Source organism: Musa acuminata, chromosome BXJ3-3, assembly GCF_036884655.1.
Source record: "Musa acuminata AAA Group cultivar baxijiao chromosome BXJ3-3, Cavendish_Baxijiao_AAA, whole genome shotgun sequence".
In the NCBI taxonomy this organism is placed as follows: domain Eukaryota; kingdom Viridiplantae; phylum Streptophyta; class Magnoliopsida; order Zingiberales; family Musaceae; genus Musa; species Musa acuminata.
Genome location: NC_088351.1, coordinates 30,444,706 through 30,470,179, shown reverse-complemented (window position 1 = coordinate 30,470,179; position 25,474 = coordinate 30,444,706). Strand labels below are relative to the sequence as shown.

General features: G+C 37.5%; 3 protein-coding genes across 6 annotated transcripts; all 3 read right to left on the bottom strand.

The window, feature by feature from the left end:
* Positions 1–65: 65 nt before the first annotated feature.
* On the bottom strand, positions 66–3,837 carry LOC135633533 (G-type lectin S-receptor-like serine/threonine-protein kinase LECRK2). 2 transcript variants are annotated; one of them, XM_065143083.1, is made up of 5 exons: positions 3,822–3,837; positions 3,387–3,479; positions 3,216–3,290; positions 3,019–3,055; positions 66–2,708 (listed from the first exon to the last, which is right to left on the bottom strand). In XM_065143083.1, the coding sequence occupies exon 5, from the start codon at positions 2,548–2,550 to the stop codon at positions 166–168; it is 2,385 nt and encodes a 794-aa protein (XP_064999155.1). In that variant the 5' UTR covers positions 2,551–2,708; positions 3,019–3,055; positions 3,216–3,290; positions 3,387–3,479; positions 3,822–3,837; the 3' UTR covers positions 66–165. The 2 variants fall into 2 exon arrangements, with proteins under 2 accessions (XP_064999155.1, XP_064999154.1); XM_065143082.1 differs by lacking the exon at positions 3,822–3,837 and having other exon boundaries at positions 3,392–3,481.
* On the bottom strand, positions 3,669–13,583 carry LOC103979382 (uncharacterized). Its single transcript, XM_009395511.3, has 11 exons — positions 12,992–13,583; positions 12,690–12,895; positions 12,520–12,580; positions 9,501–9,549; positions 7,467–7,521; positions 6,796–6,883; positions 6,066–6,184; positions 5,207–5,332; positions 4,736–4,829; positions 4,491–4,645; positions 3,669–3,920 (listed from the first exon to the last, which is right to left on the bottom strand). Exons 1-11 carry the CDS (start codon positions 13,398–13,400, stop codon positions 3,861–3,863), a joined length of 1,422 nt encoding a protein of 473 aa, XP_009393786.2. The 5' UTR covers positions 13,401–13,583; the 3' UTR covers positions 3,669–3,860.
* A 410-nt stretch (positions 13,584–13,993) lies between these two features.
* Positions 13,994–23,692, bottom strand: LOC103979385 (uncharacterized). 3 transcript variants are annotated; one of them, XM_065143086.1, is made up of 8 exons: positions 23,518–23,692; positions 23,096–23,409; positions 19,801–19,900; positions 17,968–18,033; positions 16,687–16,801; positions 16,333–16,415; positions 15,994–16,055; positions 13,994–14,412 (listed from the first exon to the last, which is right to left on the bottom strand). In XM_065143086.1, exons 2-8 carry the CDS (start codon positions 23,272–23,274, stop codon positions 14,301–14,303), a joined length of 717 nt encoding a protein of 238 aa, XP_064999158.1. In that variant the 5' UTR covers positions 23,275–23,409; positions 23,518–23,692; the 3' UTR covers positions 13,994–14,300. The 3 variants fall into 3 exon arrangements, with proteins under 3 accessions (XP_064999158.1, XP_064999156.1, XP_009393791.3); XM_065143084.1 differs by lacking the exon at positions 23,518–23,692 and adding an exon at positions 20,804–21,051 and having other exon boundaries at positions 23,096–23,236; XM_009395516.3 differs by having other exon boundaries at positions 23,096–23,692.
* Between the last annotated feature and the right edge of the window lie 1,782 nt (positions 23,693–25,474).

Genomic DNA, 25,474 nt, shown 5'->3' with positions numbered 1-25,474 from the left:
AACCGTTACGACGCGATGTAACGGTTGTTGAGGCCAGCTACATACTCGTCGAGTTCTCCGCAACGTGGCTAATGACAAGTATAATTACACTGCTAATTATCGTGTTTATATTTCCAATTTGACTCGTGTATTGAGTTGTAACGTACAGTGTATCCCGGCACGCTATTAAGATGAAAAGGAGGCCGGCGGTGGAGGAAGAGGCGCTTTCATATGCCCTTCGATCATCATGATCACGTTCTTCATCGAAGGCCGGAAGACGGGCTGTTCCTGAACGCACCAAAGCCCAGCTCTGACCATCCTCTCCAGCTCCGCCTCATCCATGGCTTCGTCCTTCTTCAACCTTCCGAACTCATCATCCACCAAGCATTCATACGCAAGTTCAAGAAGGGTTTCGCCATGGCCGGCCTCCTCCAGTTCCATGTTCCTCCTGCAGCATATGATCTCCAAGAGCACAACTCCGTAGCTGTACACGTCGGCCTTCACTGTTATCGGCGCGTTCTTGTGCCATTCCGGCGCGAGGTACCCCCTGGTTCCTCTGATGCCCGTGTAGGTTCTTGTTTGGTCGGGCATCAGCAGCTTGGCCAGCCCGAAGTCGGCGATCTTTGCGGCCCCGGTGGCGTCCATGAGGATGTTCTGAGGCTTGATGTCGCAGTGGATGATGTGGTTCTCCAGCTCCTCGTGCAGATAGTACAATCCCCTGGCCACGTCCAACGCGATCCTGCATCTTTCTCGCCATGTCGGCCAGGTTTCAGCCTTGAAGAGGAGATCCGCAAGCGAGCCGTTGCTCATGTACTCGTACACCAGCAGTCGACTCGAGCCTTGGTTGCAGAAGCCGAGCAATCGCACCAGGTTCTTGTGATGTGTTCTGCCAATGGCTCTCACCTCTCTCTGGAACTCCCTCTCTCCTTCCTCGACCATCTTCTCCAGTCTCTTCACAGCAATCACCCTTGCTCCATCGGAAACCGTTCCCTTGAACACCGTTCCAAAGGCTCCCCTGCCCAGCTCTTCCCTGAAGTTCTCTGTGGCTCTCTCCAGCTCTCCGTAAGAATACGATTTCAGCGTGCTGTAATCATCAGAACCAGAGTTATCAGACTCTGGCGTCCTCATGTATCTTGCAGCCCTTTTACGTTCAAGGAAGAAATATCCAGATACGGCGAAGACGATGACTGAGAGGCCAGCAAGAACTACACCCACGACCAAGACGTCAACACGCAGTTTACTCTCCCTTTCGTGAACCTCTGCTTGCTTCCTTGCAGCTGCGACCTTGAGGAGCAGCGTATCGTTGCTGCCGGTCCTCCCATATCTCAAAGGAAGCATCTGTTTATAGCATTTATCCTCTATGAACAACGCCGCCTCGCAGAAGCAGTCGTTCAAGCATGCTGCCCTGCACGCATCCATGCTCGTCGTGGGCGGCAGAATGGAGTAAGCCTTGTTGACCCACGTCGTGTTCTTCACTGTTACCATGGTCAAGCCTTCGTCCCCAACATCGGAGCTTTTCGTGCTGCAATCTCCTCCTGATGAATTCCGCGCGCAACCGAGTGCGATTTGGGTTGGATCGACGAAGTCGAAACCGGGGGGACAGAGGCAAACAGGCTCTTCATCGGTGTTCCGGCTGCAGAAGCTGTTGAGTGGGCAGAAACCTCTCACAAAACACCGATCCTGCAGTGCTGCCCATTCGACTCTAGTCGTCGAGCTGCCATTGTTGGAGAAGCCGTGAGAGTAAAGCCGGAGAATTCCATCTACGTCGATGATCGCCCGGTAGTAGACCTGAGTTCCACTCTGAGAACCAGAAGAAGCCTTGGGCAGGCTGATGTTCTTGGAATAGCTACCGGGGTCGCCAGATAAATACAGTAAACCAGTGCTGTCAAGATTGAGCGTGAGCAGGAAGCCAATCTGGAAGGTGCCTGTGTCCCAGTAGGCATCGTCGGCGGTGTCGGATGTGTCGACAGGGTACAACACGAGATTGGCATCGTTTTGGTTGTGCAGCCGGTACTTCCCGGTGGACCTGTCAGCTTCAGATAAGCTGGAGAAGAGCTGAAAACCCGGGAACAGGCTCTGCCCAGGTAGAAGCGTGTCTGTGGGAGAACCAAAAGTAGACCAAATGATCGCTCCATTGGAATTGTACAGGACGAAGTTCCCAGTGTCGATCATGGCCGCCAGGGCGGCCGGCTCGGAACCTTGTGACACGGCCTTCTCCACCCCACCGGGAGCACTCCAGAGAAGCCGACCATCGAAGGTCAATCTGAGGTAGCCGTCGGTGATGGGGGGATCGTCCCGGTTAGCTGTCCACACCACGGTCCTGTTAGGTGTGGTGGTGAGCCAGACTCCGACGGCCAACCCTTGTGCTTTGGGGTAAAACCCGAAAGCAAAGCGGCCGGAGGGGGATGGCCAGGAAGCACCATCGGAGGCGGCGACGGAGGACCCCAAACTGATGTTGGTCTGTTTTGGCTGAGCACTCACAGTAGGAGGAGAGACCAAGATCATAAATGGTAGCACTGGGAGGAAGAAGGGAACCATGGATGGAAGCAGCCGCCACCAACTGTGGAACATGACGAACAAGGCGCATTACAGGAAATGCTGATGGATTGGATATATGGAGGACAATAAACTTTTGCTTCCTGGAATGTCCTTTGGCCATGTTGCTTAGTGTATCAGCTCCGTGCACATTGGATGTATGTGGGAGAGGGAGCAAAAATCGACACATGTCACTGCACGAATCAATAGGATGTTAAAATAATTCAACTTGACTTGCATGCATGACTTAGTGAAGCTGAAGCAATAGCATACACATACATACAAAGGCTACAATATATTCTTTGGAAATTGGTGATACAGATACAGATACAGATGTGTCATCTACATTAGAAGGGCAACGAAGATGTTTTCAAGGGAGAAATTAGACAGTTAAGTCGAATTTAAAAGAATGTTTTATTTAAAATATTCATAAACTTAAAACTTTATTATTATTATTTATTTTATAAGAATTTTCACCACCCCAATTCTGAACCCATATCTAACCTGAAGTCTTCTTCTTTGCAGCTCTCGAATCATTGATCTGTCAGAGAGAAGTTAAACTGGTGTTGCATCATGTAAACTCTCAGAAGCCGGATCAAGCACGGCAATGACATGGAAGAGGTGCTTGTTACCCAATACCACCATTGTTGGTAACAAAAAATGATGGATGAAAATGAACTGCTACCAGTAAGATGACTTGCCTGAGAGACCAGCAACTTTCAACACCTCAAACTTGACACTCATGGAATTGCATGTCTTCTTCCTCCAAGAAATATCTGCGATCAATAGCAATGGTGAATGCAATCGTCAGCAAGTTTTAAGATCTATGACTTCCATGAGGTGCAACAAAGGGATACAAGACTGGTTCTCACAAGACCTTGTTGACATCTTTCACCTGCCGATGCCGTGAACCTCTCTAATCTTGATGTTGTCAACTTGAGGATGACATAATCCAAGGCAATGTCCTAGAGAAGAAGAAGAAAATTTCAAACAGAAGAGAGAACATTAATAGGCAAGTTGAGAACCTCAGAGATCTTCTCAAGCTTCTTTACATCTGCTGTTAACAGAAGTATCATTCGATAAATCTTGATCTGGCCTCATTACTGGAACATACTCTGAATACATTATGCATGCAGTTTTAAGCTTTAGATATTAAAAAAAAGGTAATATTTTTTATTCAAAAACGAGAAAGAAAACAAAGTAGTTTATCCGTCGTGACATGTCAAAATAGTTAATCGTATCACACAATAAATCCTACACATAAATCTTAATGACATAGGGTTGCTTAATGGAATGTTAAAACCTACCACTAATGATTGATAAAAGCATTTACAAATAGAACAGGTCTAATGCTTCCACCCTTTCGAGAAGCCTTCTTCAGTGTAAGGTTCCAAGAATCCAATGAACTGAAACAACCGAGAAAAAAGAAATGGCAACTGGTTAGAATCAATCATTTTGGAGATTCCTACAAGATTAACATGATATAGAGACCAAACTGAGCAAATTTGATACACACACATAAAATATGTGTGTATATTACACGTCCTCTTAGTATTACTGAAAAAGAGGAGGCCAGAATCTGGTCCTTTATATATCATATGCTTCACATGTGCCTCATACAGCAGTGATTACCAGTCTATTCAATGAACATAGTGAAATTTCATTAATTAAGATATGTTTGTTGCTATAGTTCAATGAAAAGAGCATAACTGGAATAATCTACCAAAGAAGAATCTAAGAACAATTTAACTTCAATATCATGATAAAAGGTGAAGTCTAACATTAAGTCTCTTTTCTTAATTTTATTTAAAATTATTCTATTCAAGTTCTTGAACTCTCTCTCCTCAAATTGTTTCTCTGTGTATTGCAATATGTCACATTAGTTATTTGGTATAAGAACACAACTCATGTAACAAACATGAAAAATGATATTGAAGACATGAATAATGATATTGAACACAACTAAAGTGAACTACCTTTAAACCATCTTTAGACCAGCGGGCACCAAAGCCTTCAGGAACTCTAATCTCGAAGACAGGCCCATGTGGTTGAATTAAGTGAACATTCATCCAACAGCAATTGTTCAACAAAAGGTTGACCGCTTCCAGAGCCAGCCTGTTCTTATTAGATTCTGAAGAAGAAAGGAATCAGCAAATAGTCATGGAAATTGATAAGAAAAATTTTATGGGCCAAAATGGAGCACCAAGGAGGACATACATACCACTTCCAGAGAGAACACCCCACCACCCACTGCTGCTCCTGTTAACATGCTTAGACAATGCCCTTGCAGCATCAGTTAATGAACAACCTTCGACCTCCAGCAAAATAAGATGTCAAGATAGTCAAATGACTATGCTTCTACAGGTGCATCTTATTGTGGAAATGGAAGCGTTTATGAGGATCGGAGAAGAGCAATACATGATAATATCTAGTTGCAGAGCAGTCACCAACACGAAATATCTGACTCATTATCTACTTTAATAAACAGACTCTGTCTTCAAGTTCTAAAGACCATCATCCAATGGTTGTGACTAAAACTTCAGGCAGGATTTTCACAGGAATGGAAATTTTGCAAGACATTTCAAGGCCAGAAATGTGAAGAATCGATTGCTAACAACATTAATAACAATGCAGCTGAAGGAATAAATTAGAAAATGATTTCCTCTACTAGGGAAAGTGACAAATAACTCACAGTTGGCCTAGTAGGTCGCATAGATGATGATATCAACAATGATCGTGGAGGAGGTAATGCATCTGGAACTGTACCCACAGTGTGTGCCATACCAAGAAGGCCAGCAATGCCATCATAACTCAGTCCCTGACTTAGATATGAAAATGCTACATGAGGTCAAATTGAGTGACTCAAGGCTCATAAAGAAGGCTCTAATATAAAAACATTCATGATTATTCTTGTAACTTTATGAAACATGGATACATGAAAAATGTTCATTGTACTCATAATGAGTGTGCGTTGGAATCAAAATTCATCAGCTATTTGTCAAATGTGTCTTCTCAGATGTGACAGTTACTACCATGAACCAATCAAAAAAGACAGTTACTACCATGAATTACCAAACCAATCAATAATTAACTAAAAATTTAGATATTTTCAAAACATTTGGGATAATAAGGACTTTGTTTTTCTCAAATGTAAGTTTTTTAATGATGGACAAGATAAATATATGATTCTAGATTGTTGTATTATGTCATTTCTATTGAACATCAAACTTTTTTTAGTAACATTAGAATTAAAATGATGATTTCATCATTCTTCCTACATTATAAGCCATTGTTATCTTTTCTATATATCTGGGGCATCATGTTAATTAAAACAAACACCTTTCACAAATATATAGATTCAGCTCTGGATCAGCTTTACTACAATAAAGTACTATCATAATTCCATCAAAATGCCCTACTCTGACAAAACTAAATATAGCAAAGTATAGGTGCATGTTGGTTTTCTAGTTTCTATCCCTACTATCAGAACCAATTACAATAAAATTATATTTGATTAATAAATCAAATTGGAATTGAAAATCATCACTCACAGAAAGAAACTTGGCTAAGGAATCATATGGTTGGGTAGTTGGTTTTGAAACAGAGATAGCCAAGACACCATTAGACATTTCCTTCTCTTCTGTATAAAACTTGCGATATATTTGAACTCCTGAAAACAAGACAGTCCATTTTTAGGTAAAATTGTTATATTCATCTAGTGTTAAAAATGAAAATAGTTTAAAAGTTAACATTCAGTGCTGTATTTATAGAATCTCTGCAACAACCTACTCAAGCTTGTGTACATCATATTTACTTGAAGAGTAAACAAGCTGATTCCAAAAGCCTAACCATTAAAAGGGTTTTAATGGAAAAGTCTAGAAAAGCAGTTCCATGAGCAAGATTAAGAAGAGTTTCCAAAGCAGATGCTGTAACCTGGTATAAGATTTTCACTCCCCAGGTGTCCACAACTTAAATTTGTTATATAATCATATAAGTAATAGTAATTACAAATAAAAACTTTGGCAATAAAAGTGAATCCTTGGTTCATCAGTTCATGTAGATTGAAAATATGGCCGTGATTTGAAATCACATATAGCTTTAGGTATCTAGAAGATACCAGCAACTTAAGGACCCTATAACAATGAAATCTCAGCCTGGCTTTACCAAGAAGAAAAGATCGACTATGAGGTGCATTGGTGATATTGAGCACACCTTCATACATGATCACATCAAAAGAGACCATCACTCAATTTAAACTATTAGAAAAGATGAAATTATTACCATCATCAATTGTTGCAACTCCAGGAAGGACTTTAGCAAGTGTCTCTGCTTGCAGCATCTCAGAGAACGAACTATAGCGATTAACATGCTGCAAAATGACCCCATGAGTCTTTAAATCAAAATAAAAGTAATAAATATTCTCTTTTTATCCTTTACATTTCCGAAGTAGAGTTATTAATAGACTTTCAAAATGGCAACCATGTTTATCTGCTTATATAATGCACCATTATACAGCACTAAGAATTGTATGCAGATATGTTAAACCCAAGACTTGATATGTAGAAAGAAGTTCACTTAGTAGAGTATCAAGGATAATGTAGCAACTGAATAAAAATAGAATCAAATAGAAAAAAAATAAAAAAGCAACATTGTTCTTGTGTAGTTGCAGAATTATCAGTTCAAACGACATCCCAGAATAGTTAACAAACTAACTGATGGACCAGAATTAATGCTACTCATGCCATGCACTAAGCATCAGGAAATTGGTTTTTCTGCATAAAATAACAACTAGGGTTACCAAAGGGGAACAATCTTTAATTAAAGCACCACCCAGACTAAAGTTTTTCGTAAGTCTCAACAATGATCAGCAAAGTGCACTTCATAAAATAAGTACAAGTCACACAGTAGAACAAGTATCTGATAGTTATGTGAAACAGAATTAACAATATTACCTGAACTTCAAGCAAGAGGCATTTGTTGAAGAGAATCAAAGAACCCGGTACCATTCTGGTCAAAACACACCGGAATGATCCAAGTATAAGAAAGAGAATAATTTTGGAAGATTTGATGAGATAGTGGGGTATCTATCTCAGTTATGAGAATAGAAAAGACTTTATGGCTTCTTATAATATTAGGATGAGGCTAATTATGTCACATGCAAGTTTATTAAAAAGATTTATAGTGAGAAGTCACTAAGATAAAATGCAACATATTAAATTCCAACCACTCTGGCTGTTATGCAAAATGATCTGCACGAGTATGGAGAAATCCACTCAAGGAATACATTGAACCAATAAGGCTACTCCTAATATGCGATCAAAGTAGATTTGACTAAAGAAGCATTGGAACTTCTACATTTTTTCTCTAACAGAAACTGAAATTTGGTCAGCTCAAAATTTTATCTTTGTTCTTATTGTAGTAGAGCTGCAAAATAATCTCCTTTCTTCTCCCTACTCTTTCGGGAGGCTTATTCTCCAACTCGAATTGCAGAACACCCTAAGAGGGTCATATTCTATTTCAAGGAAAACAGCAAAGGGCTAATTTTAGATAAATTTCTAGTTAATTTCTTAGTTAGAAAAAGTTAAACTAATATTTTTCTTTTCTATGATTATTGAATAAATCTTGGCTTTAATTTTTAGAAACCTTCATTTTTAGGTTTGTTTTGTGCACGGATTCAAATATCTGATGGTATGATGCATACTGACTGGTATTTACTGACCAAGGAGTGATATCGGGCCATATAGTTCAGTACTAGTCGGTATTATATTTTCATTATTTTTTGGATGATATCAGATGGTATGGATCAGTATATTGTCGAATATATTGGTAGACATACAGGTTTAGTAAACAACCGGAGCCAGTATTGAACCGAAATTAATCCTTACTTTCATGTTTGAGAGCCTAATATGGCTAAAATGTAAGTTAGGCAAGTTATTTACCTATTATGAATCATATTTTGAGAGTTTGAAAATCCTCTATATGCTTTTGTCCAGTGAATGATTACCTTATAACTCATAGCTCCAACAAGTATAGGTACTTGAAAGACTTTAAGTCATACTGGAGACTTTTGTTATCTTTGTTATTACTTAATAGAAGTAATGTAGTTATTTAATCCTAATACTTCTGTCTTGGGGACTTGTTCTCCTTCTCGAAGTGGCGAATACCCTGATACGAAGGTCTTAGTTTAGTTTCTTTCTAAACTTGATTCATTTCTCTTATTAAAATATTTCAGCATTAATTTTACACTTGATATTGCCATAGTTAACATAATTAATGATTTATTTTAAATGCCCTGAAGTTCAATTAATAATGATTATTTTTAATGAAAAAAAAACAACCATAGTTTGCCTCAATGGGTGTTACAAACCAAACCAAATTTTTGCTTAAAGCTTCTAGTCAGCTCCTTGGGCTAAACCTAAGCATTCGACTTACAGATTAGAGACTGAGTTAACTGTTAACTGAGCTCGTTCAGCTCATTAACGCTCCTATTTCTTGCTACATATTTGTTGGATATATGTCAACAGAACTAAAGATGCAGTAAGTATATAATAGAGAAATTTGGTCCCATTTTGCAATAAAATATAACTACATAAAAAAATTATATATCAATCAAGAAGTAAAATCCAAAACTAACAACAACCATCACCACATTGATTTACACTAATCTTTACTTTTAGATAAAACTAACACTTAATAATGATATTCTCTGATATTTATTCTACACAATGTCCATCCCCTTTCTTGTACAAAAGTGACCACCAAGCTTTTTTAAACTTAAGTTTCACCTCTGCTTACCAATGCTCTGAACCTAAAATTGCCCCTCCCATATCTTAATAAAATGTTTATAACTATAAATGAATGTACAGGATCTTATGGATAAAATATATGATGAAAAAAAGAGGAGGACCAGTAGACATTCAGGTCATAGCTAAAACTATCAAGATTCGGTAAATCAATTCAAAGTTGAATGCATTTTATAATCTTACCGATTGTAATTACCAACAGCACATCTGCCTTCAACTGTTTTCAAGCAAGCTGCAGATTTATTCTGGTTAGTCTACATGGTTAGATGAATTAATTTTAGTTGGAAGAAAGTAAACAAACTAGCATAATAACTCCCTGCAACGAAAAGCAAAATGGAAGTTGCTCATACAATAACCTAACAGAAAATTTGGTAATGCAGAACATAAAAAATATGTAAATCTAAAATGTAGTAGGTGGACAAGAACAGCACAGTGAAAAAGAAAAAAAAAATGTTGCTAACACAATAACCTAATAGGATATTTCAGCAATTCAGGATGTAAATATGTGCAAGTCAGAAGGCCCCAATTAGTTATCACAACAACAGCAATAACAAATCAGAAGGCCCGAATTAGTTGTGGTATGCTACATGGATCTTTTTCCGCCACTGAGTTCTGTTAATGCTAATTTTACTAGTCAAACTCAGTGTCAACACATCTCTTTCTGATGTTTCTAATAAAATTCTTTTACCTCTTATCACCCCACTAACCCTAATTGATTCACCACATTCATTTGGTGCATTTTATTGGTCTCCTTCAGACCTCTCAGTAGGAACCAAGGTCTGTCATACCGAAGCGTACCACCCGTACCAGGCGGTGCATACCGGTCTGACAGATTACCGGTATGCGGACCGCCCGGTACCACTACAGTGCTACAGTATTATACTGTAGCACTGCTACAGTATAAAAATATACAATTATTTGGTATACCAGGGTGTACCGCTCGGTACGCCCTGATGTACTGCCTGGTATACCGGTACCGTACCATACCGAGCCCGGGTCGAAATGCCGATACGGTACAGTACGGCGAACCTTGGTAGGAACTATTCCAAATTGTTCAAAAATGCAAATATTTCTTATTCTATGTTTTTTAATAATCTCAGAGATTTATCTCAACAAGTCATCTCTGCACCACTAAGTTTTCATATATATATTGTTTTCCAACTCAGCACAATGCGCAAACAAAAGACTACCAGTCTTACCATTATTTGAATGTAATCATGGCACGGTTGGATTAGTGAAGCCACAACAAAAACCATATTGGAATTAAATTTCACAGTGCATAAAAAATTAATGAATAAACTACAGAAACCATGGAAGTTTCTAAACATATCTCCCAGATCAAAAAATTTGAGACACTTTTACAAAGATGAGAAGTTTGTTCATAAAAGAGTATAAACTGGTGTTACCTTTATGTTAGAATTAAGTTAACAACAGATTGCCATTTCCATCTCGTCCAAAAAAATATAAGGAGCTTAGGCACATGACCAATGGGAACTCAAATCTTCGTTATCTGTTAACCAGTTCTGAAATGTTTGCCTAGAATTCAAAAACCATATAGTACTTTCATCCAAGGTTTGCCATGCCACGGTATACCAACCGATACGAGCGGTACATATCGGTCCGACAGTAGATCAATATGCAGACCACCCTATACTGAATGGTCAAATTAAATTAATAAAATATTCAATGAAATGATGGGGTCCATATCCAAATCAGCATAAAAAAGAAAAAAAAAAGATATTAGGGCTCACGAATGCGAGCCCTCTTCTTGTGTAAGGTACTGCCACCTTGCCATCACCGCTTTGCCTCTACTGCCGCTGCTACTTCGCCGTTGTGTAAGGTGCCACCGCCTCGCTGTCATTGTTTTTCCTCTGCTACCATTGCTGCTTTGCCATTGCATAAGATGATGTCGCCTCACCGTCGCCGCTTCCCCACTGCTGTTGTTGTCGCTTCACCATTGCGTAAGATGGTGCCACCTCACTGTCGCTGCTTCCCAGGTACACTACCGTTGCTCTTTTCCTACTCTTCTTTCTTCTTCTTCCACCACTTCTTCCCTCTTCCTTCCTCCTCTGTTCATCTACCGCTCCCTCAACTTCTCTTTCTTTTCCTTTGGCGTCGAGCCACCAGTATGCACTAGCATACCATGTGTCTGTACACTAGTACAGACCAGTATGTACCATTCCAATAGTTTGCCAAAACAGGTTTGATACCCAAAAAGGCAAACCCTGCTTTCACCAAAAATCTTTTTTACTGTCCAATTCAGCTCTAAAATTATTGATACTTTTTTATCTTCACATCTCTGTTTTTGATGATTACAGTTTAAACTTTAAAGCATGTTTCATTTTGACATCAAAGATATATAACTTGGTGAGGAATGTTAAACAATTAATTAAACTTTCAATAGCATTTCGTGTAAAAATTTATGGACGGAAAATGATTTGTGATTGACTGAATCTATTCCATGTTATATTCCAGAAGGTTGGCATAATGAAGCTGATACTCTTCCAGATAGTAAGTAATCAGTATAGAAAAAAGGACATTGCAAAAACCACATTGGTTCTGCCATATCATAACTGGTATAGACAAGAATCCATTGCAAAAACCCCAGTGTCAATTGGTAAGGAAATAATCCCATAGCTTACCAGTAAAACACCTTATGCTCAATAATTTGATTATCATGTCAATAACCCAAGAGAAAAACAAACATCAAAGAACAAATGTGTTAAGATTGCATGCAAGTATAGAAAATCTGCTTAAAGAAGTAGCATTTTGATCAGGCTTATCAATTATCACAATCACTTACAAATGTTAGACTTAATGTGGCCCATACGACATTTAAGTCTCATGTGATATTCAATAATAATTTAATAAATTTGTTTAAATCCTGTTAGTCAATGAGGAAGATAATCCTTCCTTGAATTGTCATATTGGGTAGGTGGGATATGTCTCTATTCAGAATTAGATATACTAATGATTCTAAAAATAGAATGTGGTTCTTCGATTAAAGTATATTTATAAATCGAAGGCATGTTTTCGATTAAAGTATATTTTGTGAGATCATCAAGTTCTAAGGATCATGGGATTTATATTATGCATTATGATGTCTCTTTTTCCATAAATAGAAAGGCTTACAACAAATACATCCAACTTTGATCAAATGCATGTATGTAAAGGGGGAGGGGGACAAAAAGGAAACAGCTACCTCTCAATTGTGAGAAGAAAGGTTCTTGAACATGGAGTTCAAAATCCACGGCATTAAACATCTGAAAGAAACAAAGGTCAAAAGACAAAAGGATACAATCAATTGAAGGACAATACAAGCAATAACAGCAAACAGAAACGAAATGAAGACATTGCAATAGCATGGCTTACAGATAGCAATTCTGATCCCTTATCCAAGATTAGCGCATCCCAATCACTCTCTTTCATCTTCACTGACTCGTCTAGTGGAATCGAAGCCACGACGCTGCCCGCCGATCTCGAGAAACTTCGAGAGTGGATGCATCGTCGTATCGCTCGTGCCAAGCGCTTGTACAAAGGATATGGCGGCGCTCCTCCACAAGTATTCTCGCTACCATCTTAGAAATGTTGCAACAAAGGGATAGGGATTAATGAAAGGTGACATCACATCAAGTGATGGATCTGATGAAAGGGGGGGAAAGAAACGTAGGTACCGAGGGGAAGGGGACTAAGAGGGGAGGGTTCTGGCTGGAGGAGGCGGGAGCAGTAGTCGGGGGAGACGGAGAGGGCGAGATGGGGGTCGTCCGCGGTCGGCGAAGCGGCGAGGGAGAGGGTGAAGCGGAGCAGCTCCTCCATGTGGTCGTCGGAGAGGTCGACGGGGCGAACACCTGGAGACGGCGGCGAACCAGTGGTCCCCGGCGGAGCCACGACTGTGCCTCCTCCCTCCATGCCCACGCTCTTCCGCCGCCGCCGCCGACTTCGTTCGCGGTGCGTCACCGTCCCAATCGATGTTGTCCTGAGCACGTGCAAAGCGCACGCGATGTTCATGTCGAAGAGGAAAAGGTGTGAGAACACAATAAGCAGTATGTCCCGCAGAGGGCCCCGCTTTTCCACCCATAACATGGCAGGTAAAGAAAAGAGTATTTCGAACTCTTACCCAAACTGCACTAATGAACACAATAGACACTGATAGCATCAAGATTCGTGACGAATCCATCAGATTCTAATCAACATAATAGACACTGATAGCATCAACATAATAGCTTCCACATATGGTATTAGCATTTGAGTGTACATTAACTATTTTTGGAAAAAAATGAACTCAATATTTGAAGGATATGTTGCAAGTTATAACATCAAACTCTTAGATATAAGACCATCAATTCAGTTCTTAAAACATAAATAATCACATTACATGCAATTTATAAATCAATTATTTGTTAGTGGGTAGATATTGTAGCATATCATTGGATATCTAGATGTGGATGCATGATTTAAGATAACATACCATCTACCCTCTTAACATGTTTGCAATCCTCATTGGCATCAACAAGTTTGTTTCTGACATCCAAAACAGTCAAGCTTCATTTATTAACTTCATGTGAATCCAATGGAATATTAATGAAGTTTTATTTTCACTAAATGCAATAAAATCCTCAAGGAACAATTTCTCTCACAAACACCCAACTGGTGTGGTTAGAATCTAACACTGCATGAGAGTTAATATAGAACATTTATTACAATTGGATGTCCACTGGACAACCAACAGAAGGTTATACAAAGATGCAACAAAGCTGTAAGCTACCATTTACATAATCCTAGATACTGCACAGGATTTACTTAGAGAACATTTATTAAGATCATTTGCTTAAAGAACAAAAGAACAGGTCACCGGGAAACACTAACAAAGCACCTACTCTAATATTTTACTACAAAGACTTTGAGCGTAAACCAGATAAGGGTGGTGTCTTTTTATCTTCTGGCTTCCAACATCGATATGCAGGTTGAAAGAAGATCCACATTTCACGACTGCATAGGCACAGTCGTCCTGGGGAGAATGGAGTCAGCTAATTCTTCGTTCATCTTGACGGGAAGTGGTGGCATCTGCTTCATTATTTCAGGCATATCGTTCAAACTGCAATACAAGTTTTCTGAGGTTTAAAATTTTTGAATGAAGCATAGGATGGTATTCCTTGTGCTCAAACACAAGAATGAAGTAGTCGATAAGTTCTTTCTGAAAACTAAAAGACTTATGGCAAAAGAAATTATGGAAAGTCCAAAAAGAAATAACGAATGCATCAGATGATGTCATTATATGAAAAGCTGGAGAAACTTTCTTAAAGAAAATTCTTTTTAGAGTATAATGGAGATAATAATGATGAATGTAACTTTAAAAAAACAGTTAACAAATGAGGCAGCAAATACGTAAAAACTAGTTAGTATAAACAGACTGCTATAGATGAACAAATAACTCTCTTGCAATGTAAGACAATCATGTATGACAATCTTTCACACTCAAAACATGTAAGATAAAAAAAATGTTCCTCTATGGTTGCAATGTAGGCAGAGCTGAGGAAGATCACAAACTTTGTGCATATGAAAAGACTCCCACCTTGATGCTAGTTAACTTGGAAGGCCAATAGAGGTGCTCTCATATCATTCATTATGGTCCAAATGGCTTATATTGTAAACAACTATATATAATGGGCCTTATTATGTAGTCAAAAACTCAACCAAAATTGACAATAGTAGAACACACCGAAAAATAATTGCTAAAATTGACCAAACCAATTCTTTCATCTTCAAACATTAATCTGTGAAACCTATCCAACAATCAATTCTTAAGACTCAAATGCAGATCTTAAAAATGTGAAGAAGTGTGCTAGATCTGTTGAAAAAGAAGAAGAAAAAACCATCCAACACTCAGTACTAACATTTAATAGAAACCTTTTAGGCTTCATTTATCATTAACCACAGACCTCACAGACAAATTGCTGTTTTCGTTTCTACATCAACCCCTATTTTTCATTTATTTATCTCTTGCATGCAATTAAACACTGCATGTCTGCTGCAGCAAATGTGCCAAACTGCAGATTCGTTATGTTTGCACCATCCCTTAATCTTTATCCTATGCCACCAGGATAAGGTGCATGTAGGACAAACTGATGCAACTAGGTTTTGCTCTGATCTAGAAAATCAAGAATGATTAGACAATTGTACTATGATACTTAGAGCTAGCTGTAGGTTTAGGTACCACATGTAGGATGACAAATTTAATAGGGAATAAATGAATGAATTACAATTATGTGAGTCTGCTAGAACTACCTTTGGATTCAGAATAGCACATATCATGTTTGATATTAATGAGAATATATAATTGACAGCATATATGATGATAGTATCATGTAAGAAAAAGAGAAAAAATTGCAATATATGACAGCCACATTATACACAGAGAAAGAAGCTATTAGCAATTTAGCATCATATATAAGCTCACACAAGAGGGCGAGCCTTGGAACAATGGTTCCTTAGCAATCTGGGAGACTAGGCGTCGAGTCACGAAACGAGCCACTTTAAATATTTACAAGGTTATGTACATTGACTCTCCTCAAACCCCGCATTGACAGGAGTCTCATGCACTGCCCTTTTTAGATAAGCTCACACATAATGGGGATGATTAAAAAAGAAGAAATAAGATAAAAACACTTAAACTTACTCTGCCAAGATAGTAAGTATGTTGTCCCGTGTTTGGCAAAGTAGACTAATGTTGTCTTGTACCTGCAAGGGAATAAGACAACTCAATTTTAATATCTGTCATTGTCATGTCATCTGAATGATAAATCGTAATTTCATAGCACCTATTTGGATTTACATCCATGAACGTGTCGAGAAAATAATCCATTCTGTTAACTCAATATATTCAGAAAAAGCTTATAATTTATACTAGAAAAGGTGATGAATTGCAACTCAATTTTAACATCAATTAATTCATGAGTTAAGTGCTGCAAGCTTCAATAAAATGCAAGAGAAATATGAATATGCTCCTTGTAAGTACCTTTAAGCTAGCAAGATTAGCAGAAATTTTAGTGAAGGCATCTGCGTTACTCTCAAGGAGCTGCCCAGTTCGACCACCAATTACTACAATAACAGAAGAAACAAACATTATCACCTAGCCTGTATGAGATCACAATATGAACAAAGGCCATGTTAATATATCTAGGAAACCCAACAAAATATTATTTGGAACCATAGCACGAGGTTCGAGTGTAAATTAGCCACAGAAGAGAGAAAAATGTTAGTTTCAGTGCAATACGAAAGCTAACAAAAGAGTTTAGCAGTTGAGAGAAAAGCCTGTAGCATCGCAATTAATGCAAATCCAATAACATATAGCAAAGGAAAGAAATTGAACCTTTATATGTAATGCCATCATCATCCATAGGAAGCATGGGCAGTGGGTATAAAGGAGCATTAGGAAGTGATCCTAGATGGGTCGATGGTTTTGCTAAAGCATCTGTGACCCTCTCCTGTGAACAAGAAAGCTCTTGTAAATATTTGATTGAATGAATTAGCTAATATGGTTTCCAGAGGTTGTAAAGAACCATGATAACTTATTTATTCCTGTCAAATACTCTCAGACAGATTGACATCTTGTCAAATTGCTTCACAGATGTATTGCATCTCTTCAACTTTAATAAAAAAAAGATAAAATTTGTCAAACATAGACATATAAAAAGCTGAAACTTTGTCCTAAAAAGAAATTGCCGATATTTATATTTCATGTAATTGCTGTTCAATTTACCCAAGGATATATTAGAATATCATCTTTTATTTTATCCAGATATTCAACTAATGCACAGTGACAAAAAATTGAAATTCTTCTGCATGTGATGGATCAAGTAATTCTGTCTTGACACAGATCAGAAAATACTCATGGGCATTATTTAACTAGGTCAGTGTGTTACCGTTTTAGAAAGTTGATCTTTTCAAGTGAATTATTAAGGAACCATTGGGCAGCAAGAACTTATGCCAGAGAAGGTTGGCACTTCATCCTCGGTGTTCTTCTTTTCTAAGTAAATAATTTGATAGCTGAAATTTTGGTAAAAAAAGAGGCAATTGTTTCCATTGTACTTAGATCAATTTATTGGTATACAAGCAAGTAAAACAGGTGGATGTTAGATGTAAGTGAACAAGTATGGTGTTTACTGTTTAGTATAACTAAAATGCACACCTGGTTGCCAACAAAAAACACAAACATTATTGCAGAAGTTACAAAGGCATGGGTGGGTTGAAATGTGTGGTAAGATTTAGCTTCTAAATTAATATGTATTCATACTTGTATGTCCTGTAGGAATGAATGCAACCAAAAGTGTAAAAATACAAATATAGGTGATTAGTATGGTGATGTTAGATGTGAGTGAACAAGTAAAACAGGTCGATGTTAGATGTGAGTGAACAAGTATGGTAATTAGTATAACTAAAATGCTCACATGGTTGCCAACAAAAAACACAAACATTATTGCAGAAGTTACAAAGTCACGGGTGGGTTGAAATGCGTAGTAAGATTTAGCTTCTAAATTCAATATGTATTCGAACTTGTATGTCCCGTAGGAATGAATGCAACCAAAAGTGTAAAAACACAAATATACAGTTATTAAGAAATGGAAAATCAGAATTATCAGCAAATATGCACCTTTTTATCTTTGCTTTTCTTTGACAAGTTATGATCTTCTTTTCTTCTCTTGCCACTCTCCTTTTTCTGTGGCACAAAAAAAAACTTGTTTAGTTTTATTCAAAATAATATTTCTATACAAGTAGAGCATTTAATAAACAAATAAGCAAATATGTGTTCCATTTTGTGAATCTTGATTTGCTTTCATAGAAAAAATAATGCATCTCAAGTTTTAGAAGCCAACAATGATTAAGAATTTGTTAACTTAACCAAAGCTTGAATCCTCCAAAACTGCAAAACTGGTTCTGGACTTTTTCAAGAACAGTGAAAACCATAGGAAAACAACCTAGGGCTAATCTTACTCATCATAAGATTTGCTGTTTAAAAGTTTTTGGAGACTATGCAGCTTAATATAAAAAAGAAAACACAACATCACAACGTACAAAATGACACACATGAGATAGAAACATAGATCCGCAGATATTCAATAAATAAAAAATTGAAATATATACACAGGTTTCAGATGACCTTCATACTTCACCTCAAGTAATGAGCATAAACATTTCCTAAATTCCTACCATGAACCTATTTATCATATGCCATCTTCAAACATAGAATTATTTGAGACCTTAATTAAATGGAAGAGCAATCTTGCAACCATGAAGCAAGACCTATATTAAGGTGATTCTCGAAAAAAATTAAGACACATCCTTAGTCCATTTATGTGGTCAAAAAAATCTCAATCTATGACCCACCGGCCAGCATGTGGAAACTGGTAAACATACCTATATAGCCATACACCATATTTGTAGGTTTCCCTTTCCAAAGCTTTCAAATATTAAAGTAAGTGATATAGGAATAATTCTATGTAACATCTGTACTAATCTTGCTTTTCTCATATATTTAAGCAATTAAATGACTTATCATAGACTATCTAGTGGCAATATCTTAATTTCCTAAAAATCAATATTCTAGTGTATAATCCACTTCCTTTAACGTCAAAAATATATTTGTTTCCATCTTTCAACAACAATAAAGACGTAAACCTCAACTATTTGGGGTCGGCTACATAGATCTTTTATCACCATGCAGATCTGTAAAATGTCATATGTTTAGTGTACTTACTTTAATATTTATTTATAGTTTCTATTGAAATCTTCTCAAGTCTTCCTCTATATCTTCTCATACATGTGTTTCCATCTTAAACTTGTTTATTTTTCTTCTACTTCAGCTTCTGTGTATTTTATCTCTTTGTTGCATATATTATGTCTACGTTTTCCAGTAAGCATCAAACTGTTGGAATGTTCAAACCATGTTTCTTGTCACTCAAAGCAATCACAAGCAGTCTAAAGAATAAATGAGTATACAAAAGATTTTAGCATGATTTTTGTGCATTCTCCAATAACATCGTCTTCCATCAAATGTGCAGTATCCTTACCTGAACTTGCTAATTGGTTTCCTACTGAGCACATAATCAGAATAAATTGATAACTAATGGACGAATTACTCTATGTAACATCAACATCATGTCTGATAATCCAGATTCATTACATGCATGTCCATTTTATCTGCTTACTTTATTTCACCCAGGAATTTTTACAAGCAAATGAAATATAAATCAAATTATAAAGTGTCAGTTAGATGATTCAGAGGCAAATGTTTAACTTCACAATTTAGCAGTGCCTTTGATGTAACACCAATAGGGCATATCATTAAAAATGAAGAAACGTAAACCATATTGACATGATGGATGAACTGCCACTGTAAACATATCCAGTGTGAGGACAACTTGGTTAAAAGGAATGAATGCCCAGATATGAGTCATCAAGTATCAACCACCAACAATTAACTTACAGTCATCCATCTGCATCTCAGGGCCACATCACGGACTGTCTTATTCGGCAACGACATGGCAATTTTTGCATAACGAATTATACTTGATTCAGATGCATGTCTGTAAGCATATCCAATAAAAAATTCATGAGCTTCTTGCTTTATTCTGATAAGATAATCTGAAAATAAATAATATATAATAACGATAAGTGGATACACCTTGAACATATATAGACCATATTGCAACTCAAACAACAACAGGATTTTTAATAAACTTAATGAATTAACTTTAAATTTTGTGCAACAAGCAGATATCAGATATCATCTTCTTTAATTTACAAACTCTAGTACTGGAAAGCATTAGTGGGCTTGTATGTATAAGCATGCATTGGCTGATTTGATTCAACTGATTTCAGTCTCATTATGTGTTTATTTCAACTGGATTTTCAATTTCATACGGGCAAAATTTGAAACAAAATAAATTGAAGTGACAGTCAAACTTGAGGTTAATTGTTAGCAATAGCATACTGCAGATTATTATAGTGTAACAATTGATACAGGACAAAAACAACACATGATATCATCAATACTATATTTCTAAGGACCATGGCTTTGACCATGCTAGTAATGTGAAGACATAAAGCTTATTTTCAAAATTTCTACATGTGATATGGCGCTATTAGAAAAGTTCTGTCTTTCCTTAAACTTCTATTTCCATCTGCTTCACATTATTTAAGGTCTTCTAGGACTTAAGTAGGCATCCAAGTCAGAGAGGACTAATGGATGATGGAAAGAAAGAAATATCACTATTCTAAAAGTCCTTGAGTGGAATACTCTTTAATAGCTTTGATCAGATCTATATGTCTCTTCTACACCCTTCTGCACTTCCGCTGCAAAGGAGTGAAGAAGAACATTGCTGTATCCTGCTGCACCTTCACAACCAATAAGGAGAAGATTAAAAAACAAAAAGTTTCTTCCTTCAATGCAACTTGCTGCATCCTAAATGAGGAAGGAAACACTCAACCTTGCTGCACTGTACAGAATAAGAAGCAGCAGCAACTTATTCCTGCGGCACTCTGGAAGAGAAGGAAGAAAAAGCAGCCGCCTCTCCTTGTTGCACTCTAAATGATGTCCCTTGGGCTTCGGGTTCTCAATGCTGAAGCCAGCACCTGTCAGTAGGCAGATGCCATTCTGATTGGAGAAGGAAAGTGATGGTGGTAGGAATTTGGAGATCTCCATCTTTGTGGAGGTTAGTGGGGACAGGAACCTGGGCTGTACAAGGGCAAGAACCACAAGCCTTAGACCCACCCAAATCCTATTCTTAAAGTTAGCAGACAAGTTAATAAAAAGACGGAGAGGTGAATTACGGAATTAAGAAGTCGTTTTATCATCTAATCTCAAGCATATGGGACTAAGGAAAAGAGTTAGTTTTATGATGCAAATTTTATTGGAGGTGAGTAACAAGATGTCAATGTGTGCTTTTGTGTACCTGATTCAAATAAATTATAAAAAAAATTGATAGATTATGGTGAATAAAAAAGGAAGAAACAGAATGTTGTTGTGTGCAGATGTAAAAAGGGAGCCAAACTCTACACTTGACAACCCGAAATTCCTCAGATAAACTTCTCCTATCATTTTGTTGCACATTCATAACCCTAATTCCCACTTCAATAAAAAAATTGGATCCTATGCCTGCCAAAACTTAAAAACAACTTTAGATCTAATATGAATTGAGATAAGGGTAAACCATTCTAGAAATTAGCAAAATATTTCCAACAAGGAGATAGGAGAGTAGCTTTAGTATGTTTGATTTTACTCCATAGTATCAACCAATGGCAACACGGTTCCAATAAAGCAATTTACTCAAAGGTACAGTGGAATGTGATGCTGGGCATGACTTTCTGAAGTCAAAATCTTCCAATGTGCTCTCATGCAAGGCAACAGTCCAGATAATCCTTCCAATATCTCAAGTGCTCTTCTAATTTATCATAGTGATAATGACGTAATTAATGCTACAAGACAAATGGCAACTGCAACGCCTTGAGCCACACTTCACATTTCGAGCTCTTCAAGGTAACAGAGGAATCAATCTCCATGCTAATTTTGAAAATCAATGTTCCCGAACAAAATACCAAGAACACTTCACATCAAGCAGATAGGTCCTCTAGCTCATTGTCATTGTTTTTGTGTCAACTGCATGGCCTAATTAGAGTAACACATGAATCTGATAAAACGCCTTACTTCCTGATAGTTTGGCACATGTTGATGATTCCAAATGCAAGTCTTGCAGCTGAGTTGCACATTCATTGGCTTGCATTTTGTATGATCATATGAAAAAGTAAATGGTGGTTTATTTACTGCAAACTAAGAAAAATCATAAGTCTCCTTAAAGATTAGACTTTTGATCCTACATAAATATGACCCAGCTCAACTAGAACTTAAGATGATCTTTGCTCAACTGAACCAAGCCTAGACGTTTTTCATGTTCAGCTTGCAGACACACCTAAGTACCTAACCACAACCTAATTTTAGTCTTAAAATGGACAAAGCCACATCAATATAGTACAAAAGCAACCAGTTCTGCAGTTTACATCTTCTTACAAGATCAATATGATAACAAGTGCAATGTGCCAAACACAAGAACGCCACAAGAACATGAATGTGAGTCTACAAATCCATGCAAGATCTAAGAACAGTTTACGTAAGTGAATGAAATGAATGCAAAACCTACCGACATGAAGAAGTCCAATGAGAGTGCTAGTTAAGGCATATTTGTTTGGACAGTAAATGACTAGATTATGAAAACAAACCACAAGCTTTTAACAGAAAATTGCAAGTTGGATCACATATGTGTTAGAATTCACTTCTGTAGAGAGCAAACATATGGTTGATTTTCCTGATAAACTATGATGAATATGGAAAAGTTGAAAGAAGCTGTGCACAAACGGAGATTATTTTATCACAGAGGTCCTAAACATTGTACTAAAAGTTTCTTTAAAAAGCCAACATTGTACTACTAATCAAATTGATATGCCTCCGGTAAGGTAAACCCTAATCAATCCAATATCTCTAGCATCTTAACACCTTCTTCGCCTCGAAGGCCATGCTTGGCTGAATGATAAAGAAATCCCACTCCAAGGGAAGAAATTTAGAATAGACAATATCAAAATCTCTACCGCAAGTCATAAGATTGAATTAAACGGTTCAAAATCCCACTCCAAGGGGAGAAATTAGCATCTGAAGCTGAATTTTTTAGTCTTTATTCCTTAATTTCCGAAAGTAAAGAAACCTTCAAAATAAGAACCAAGATACTAACTTGTCGAGTTCTTCTTCCAAGATGGCCTGCTCTTCCGGCGACCAATCCACCGACAGCCCGGGATTATGCTTCAGCCCCTGCGCCGGCCCTGCAACCCCCGCGGCAGCCGCTGTGCCGTTGCTAGGTTTCCCCGGGCCAGAGAAACCGCTGCCGCCACCTCCATCGGCGTCCGCCCCCATAACAAGGGGAGCTCCCGAACCCTTCTCTCTCTCTCTCTCTCTGGTCCCCCGTATCTTCTTAGAAACCAGGGCTGGTTTCCGCCAATTCGACCATAAAGGAAAAAAGGAGCAAGCGAGACCACCAACGAGTTCTACCTTAAACCAGGTGAGAGGAGACGAAAGGGAGCCGATAAAAGAGAGGCTTTGGAACTCGAGAGGAAGATGATTGAAGGGGAAAATTGAGATTTTGGCGGCGAAGTCTACCTCAAATTGGTCGAGAGGAAGCGAAACCGTATGGAGAAGAGGAACCTTTGGGGGCTTGATAGTACTATTGAGGGGGCCAAAAGAAGATTGGAATCCTCACTTCCTTCCTCCTTATTTAACCCTTCTTCCTCTTCCCCCTCCTTTTGTTATTGTTCTATGGGAACTGTCCAAAAATGGAAAGTTGGGGCTCCCTTTGTTCTTCCCCTTTTTCTCCTGCAGCCATTTGTGACTTTGGGAGCCATTCAATGCTTGAAACAAAAAAACAAAAAAACAAAAACAGATTGTTTGACAACAAAAAATTAAGCTTGAGCAGTTGATTCATCTGCAAGAATGGGCTCAAAAATCTTTTTCTTCTGGTTTGGAAATAAAAAACAAAAATAGCAACTTGTCAAAATTAATGATTCATGACATATGATTGAATTAACATTCTTCTTTCTCCAACAAAGGTTATCATGCCTCATGAACACTTTTAAGGATTGGATGTTCCTTGACCATGATATTATTATCATTCTGATGCTTGAGTCATACTTTACTTACATAATAGTGAGAAGAATATTTCTCTTCTCATTTGATAAATTACTCTCCTGATTGATATATGAGACAGACTTGAGATCATTGTGAAGCACAAGTAGACAAAGTGGTCAGCAATGGAATTGGTGTGGAATGTCTCTTGACTATACAACAACATGGAAGAACAGTATGTCCTTATGGCTCTCTCCAGTCCACAGATAAACCAGTTGGTAGAACAAAGCAGCTGAAAGCAGAAAAAGAATTGACAGAGATTGGGGGAATATATTGTTTGAGTAGCAGTCAAATGATTGGTGGCTGGTCCACTATTTTTGTTTGCCATTGCTGCTAATGCCCTATGGACCTTCTCTCTCTCTCTCTCTCTTTCTCTCTCTCTCTCTCTCTATTAATCCTGAGCAAAACATGGACATGTGGAGACACTTATAAATCAGATTTGATTTTAGGTTTACACTTATAATTTTTTGATGCAGTAAGGTATATCAATTTTAGGAGGGATGAGTTGAGTTGATTAAATCTTTTTCGGATTCATTCGAGATACCAATAATATCAAAATAAAAAATATATTAAACATTTTATTACAACGAGTTGTGTTATCCAATATCCTATTGATACACTATATTGGATCAAATTAAGATCAATAAACATCTTATAGAAATACATATAATGTAATTTTATGATAATAAAAAGTCCTATTTGTATGAAATTTTTTGAATCCAATTTTTTATATAGTTATATTAGTGGGAATTAAACAAGATGAGACATACAAATCCTTATGTTGGATTTTCAAAAAATATACTCTGAATTATCTTTTTTCTTAATTGAAGTTGATTTATAATAATATGGTATGATCGATACACAACTCATACTCGTTCTACAACCAATCAATAAATATCGGATATTTAGATAGATAAATATTTTTATGTTATCCTCGGTATATATTGAGAGATAAGTTGGTCGAAAGATGAGTAAAGATTCAAAAAACTTATGTCTCGTTACCCTTTCAAGATAAGAATAATAAAAATAATAGCTCGAGTTGATGAGACTATACACATATAAATATCAAAATAAGTGAGATAATTATTTTAAAAATAATATTATAATTGCCTCATAAAATTATAGAAAAAGAACAAAAGATTGGGTCTGCAACGAAATGTTTTGCGATTTATCGTTATATGTGCAGTCAAATCGGTATAAATGAATTAACTCCCGATACATATAACGGGGACCGTTTTATTCCATTCTCCAAAGGGTATTTCGGTCCATTCCACACGAGCGCCCAAATTGCCACACTAGGGTTAGGGTTTCCTTCCTCCTGACATCTCTATATATTTGTTGCCTCCGCCTGCTTCTCGACACCCTTCAAAGAGTTTCTGTTTCTGCGATGTTTTGTGTAGATCTGTCTTTCGATTTTGATGAGATTGCGGAGCGG

Bases quoted from the DNA above. Each gene is read 5' to 3' on its own strand.
- LOC135633533 (XM_065143083.1), bottom strand. From the start codon at position 2,550: ATGTTCCACAGTTGGTGGCGGCTGCTTCCATCCATGGTTCCCTTCTTC.
- LOC103979382 (XM_009395511.3), bottom strand. From the start codon at position 13,400: ATGTTATGGGTGGAAAAGCGGGGCCCTCTGCGGGACATACTGCTTATT. The intron at 7,522-9,500 runs GTAAGATTATAA...TGTTTTGACCAG, and splicing joins GCTGTTGGTAATTACAATCG to AATGGTACCGGGTTCTTTGA. The intron at 5,333-6,065 runs GTGAGTGATGAT...TATCTAAGTCAG, and splicing joins CCTTAGCCAAGTTTCTTTCT to GGACTGAGTTATGATGGCAT.
- LOC103979385 (XM_065143084.1), bottom strand. From the start codon at position 21,018: ATGGAGATCTCCAAATTCCTACCACCATCACTTTCCTTCTCCAATCAG. The intron at 19,901-20,803 runs GTTGAGTGTTTC...ATATGCTTACAG, and splicing joins ATTCTGTACAGTGCAGCAAG to ACATGCATCTGAATCAAGTA. The intron at 16,416-16,686 runs GTTCAATTTCTT...CTGTTATTGTAG, and splicing joins TGATGGCATTACATATAAAG to TAATTGGTGGTCGAACTGGG.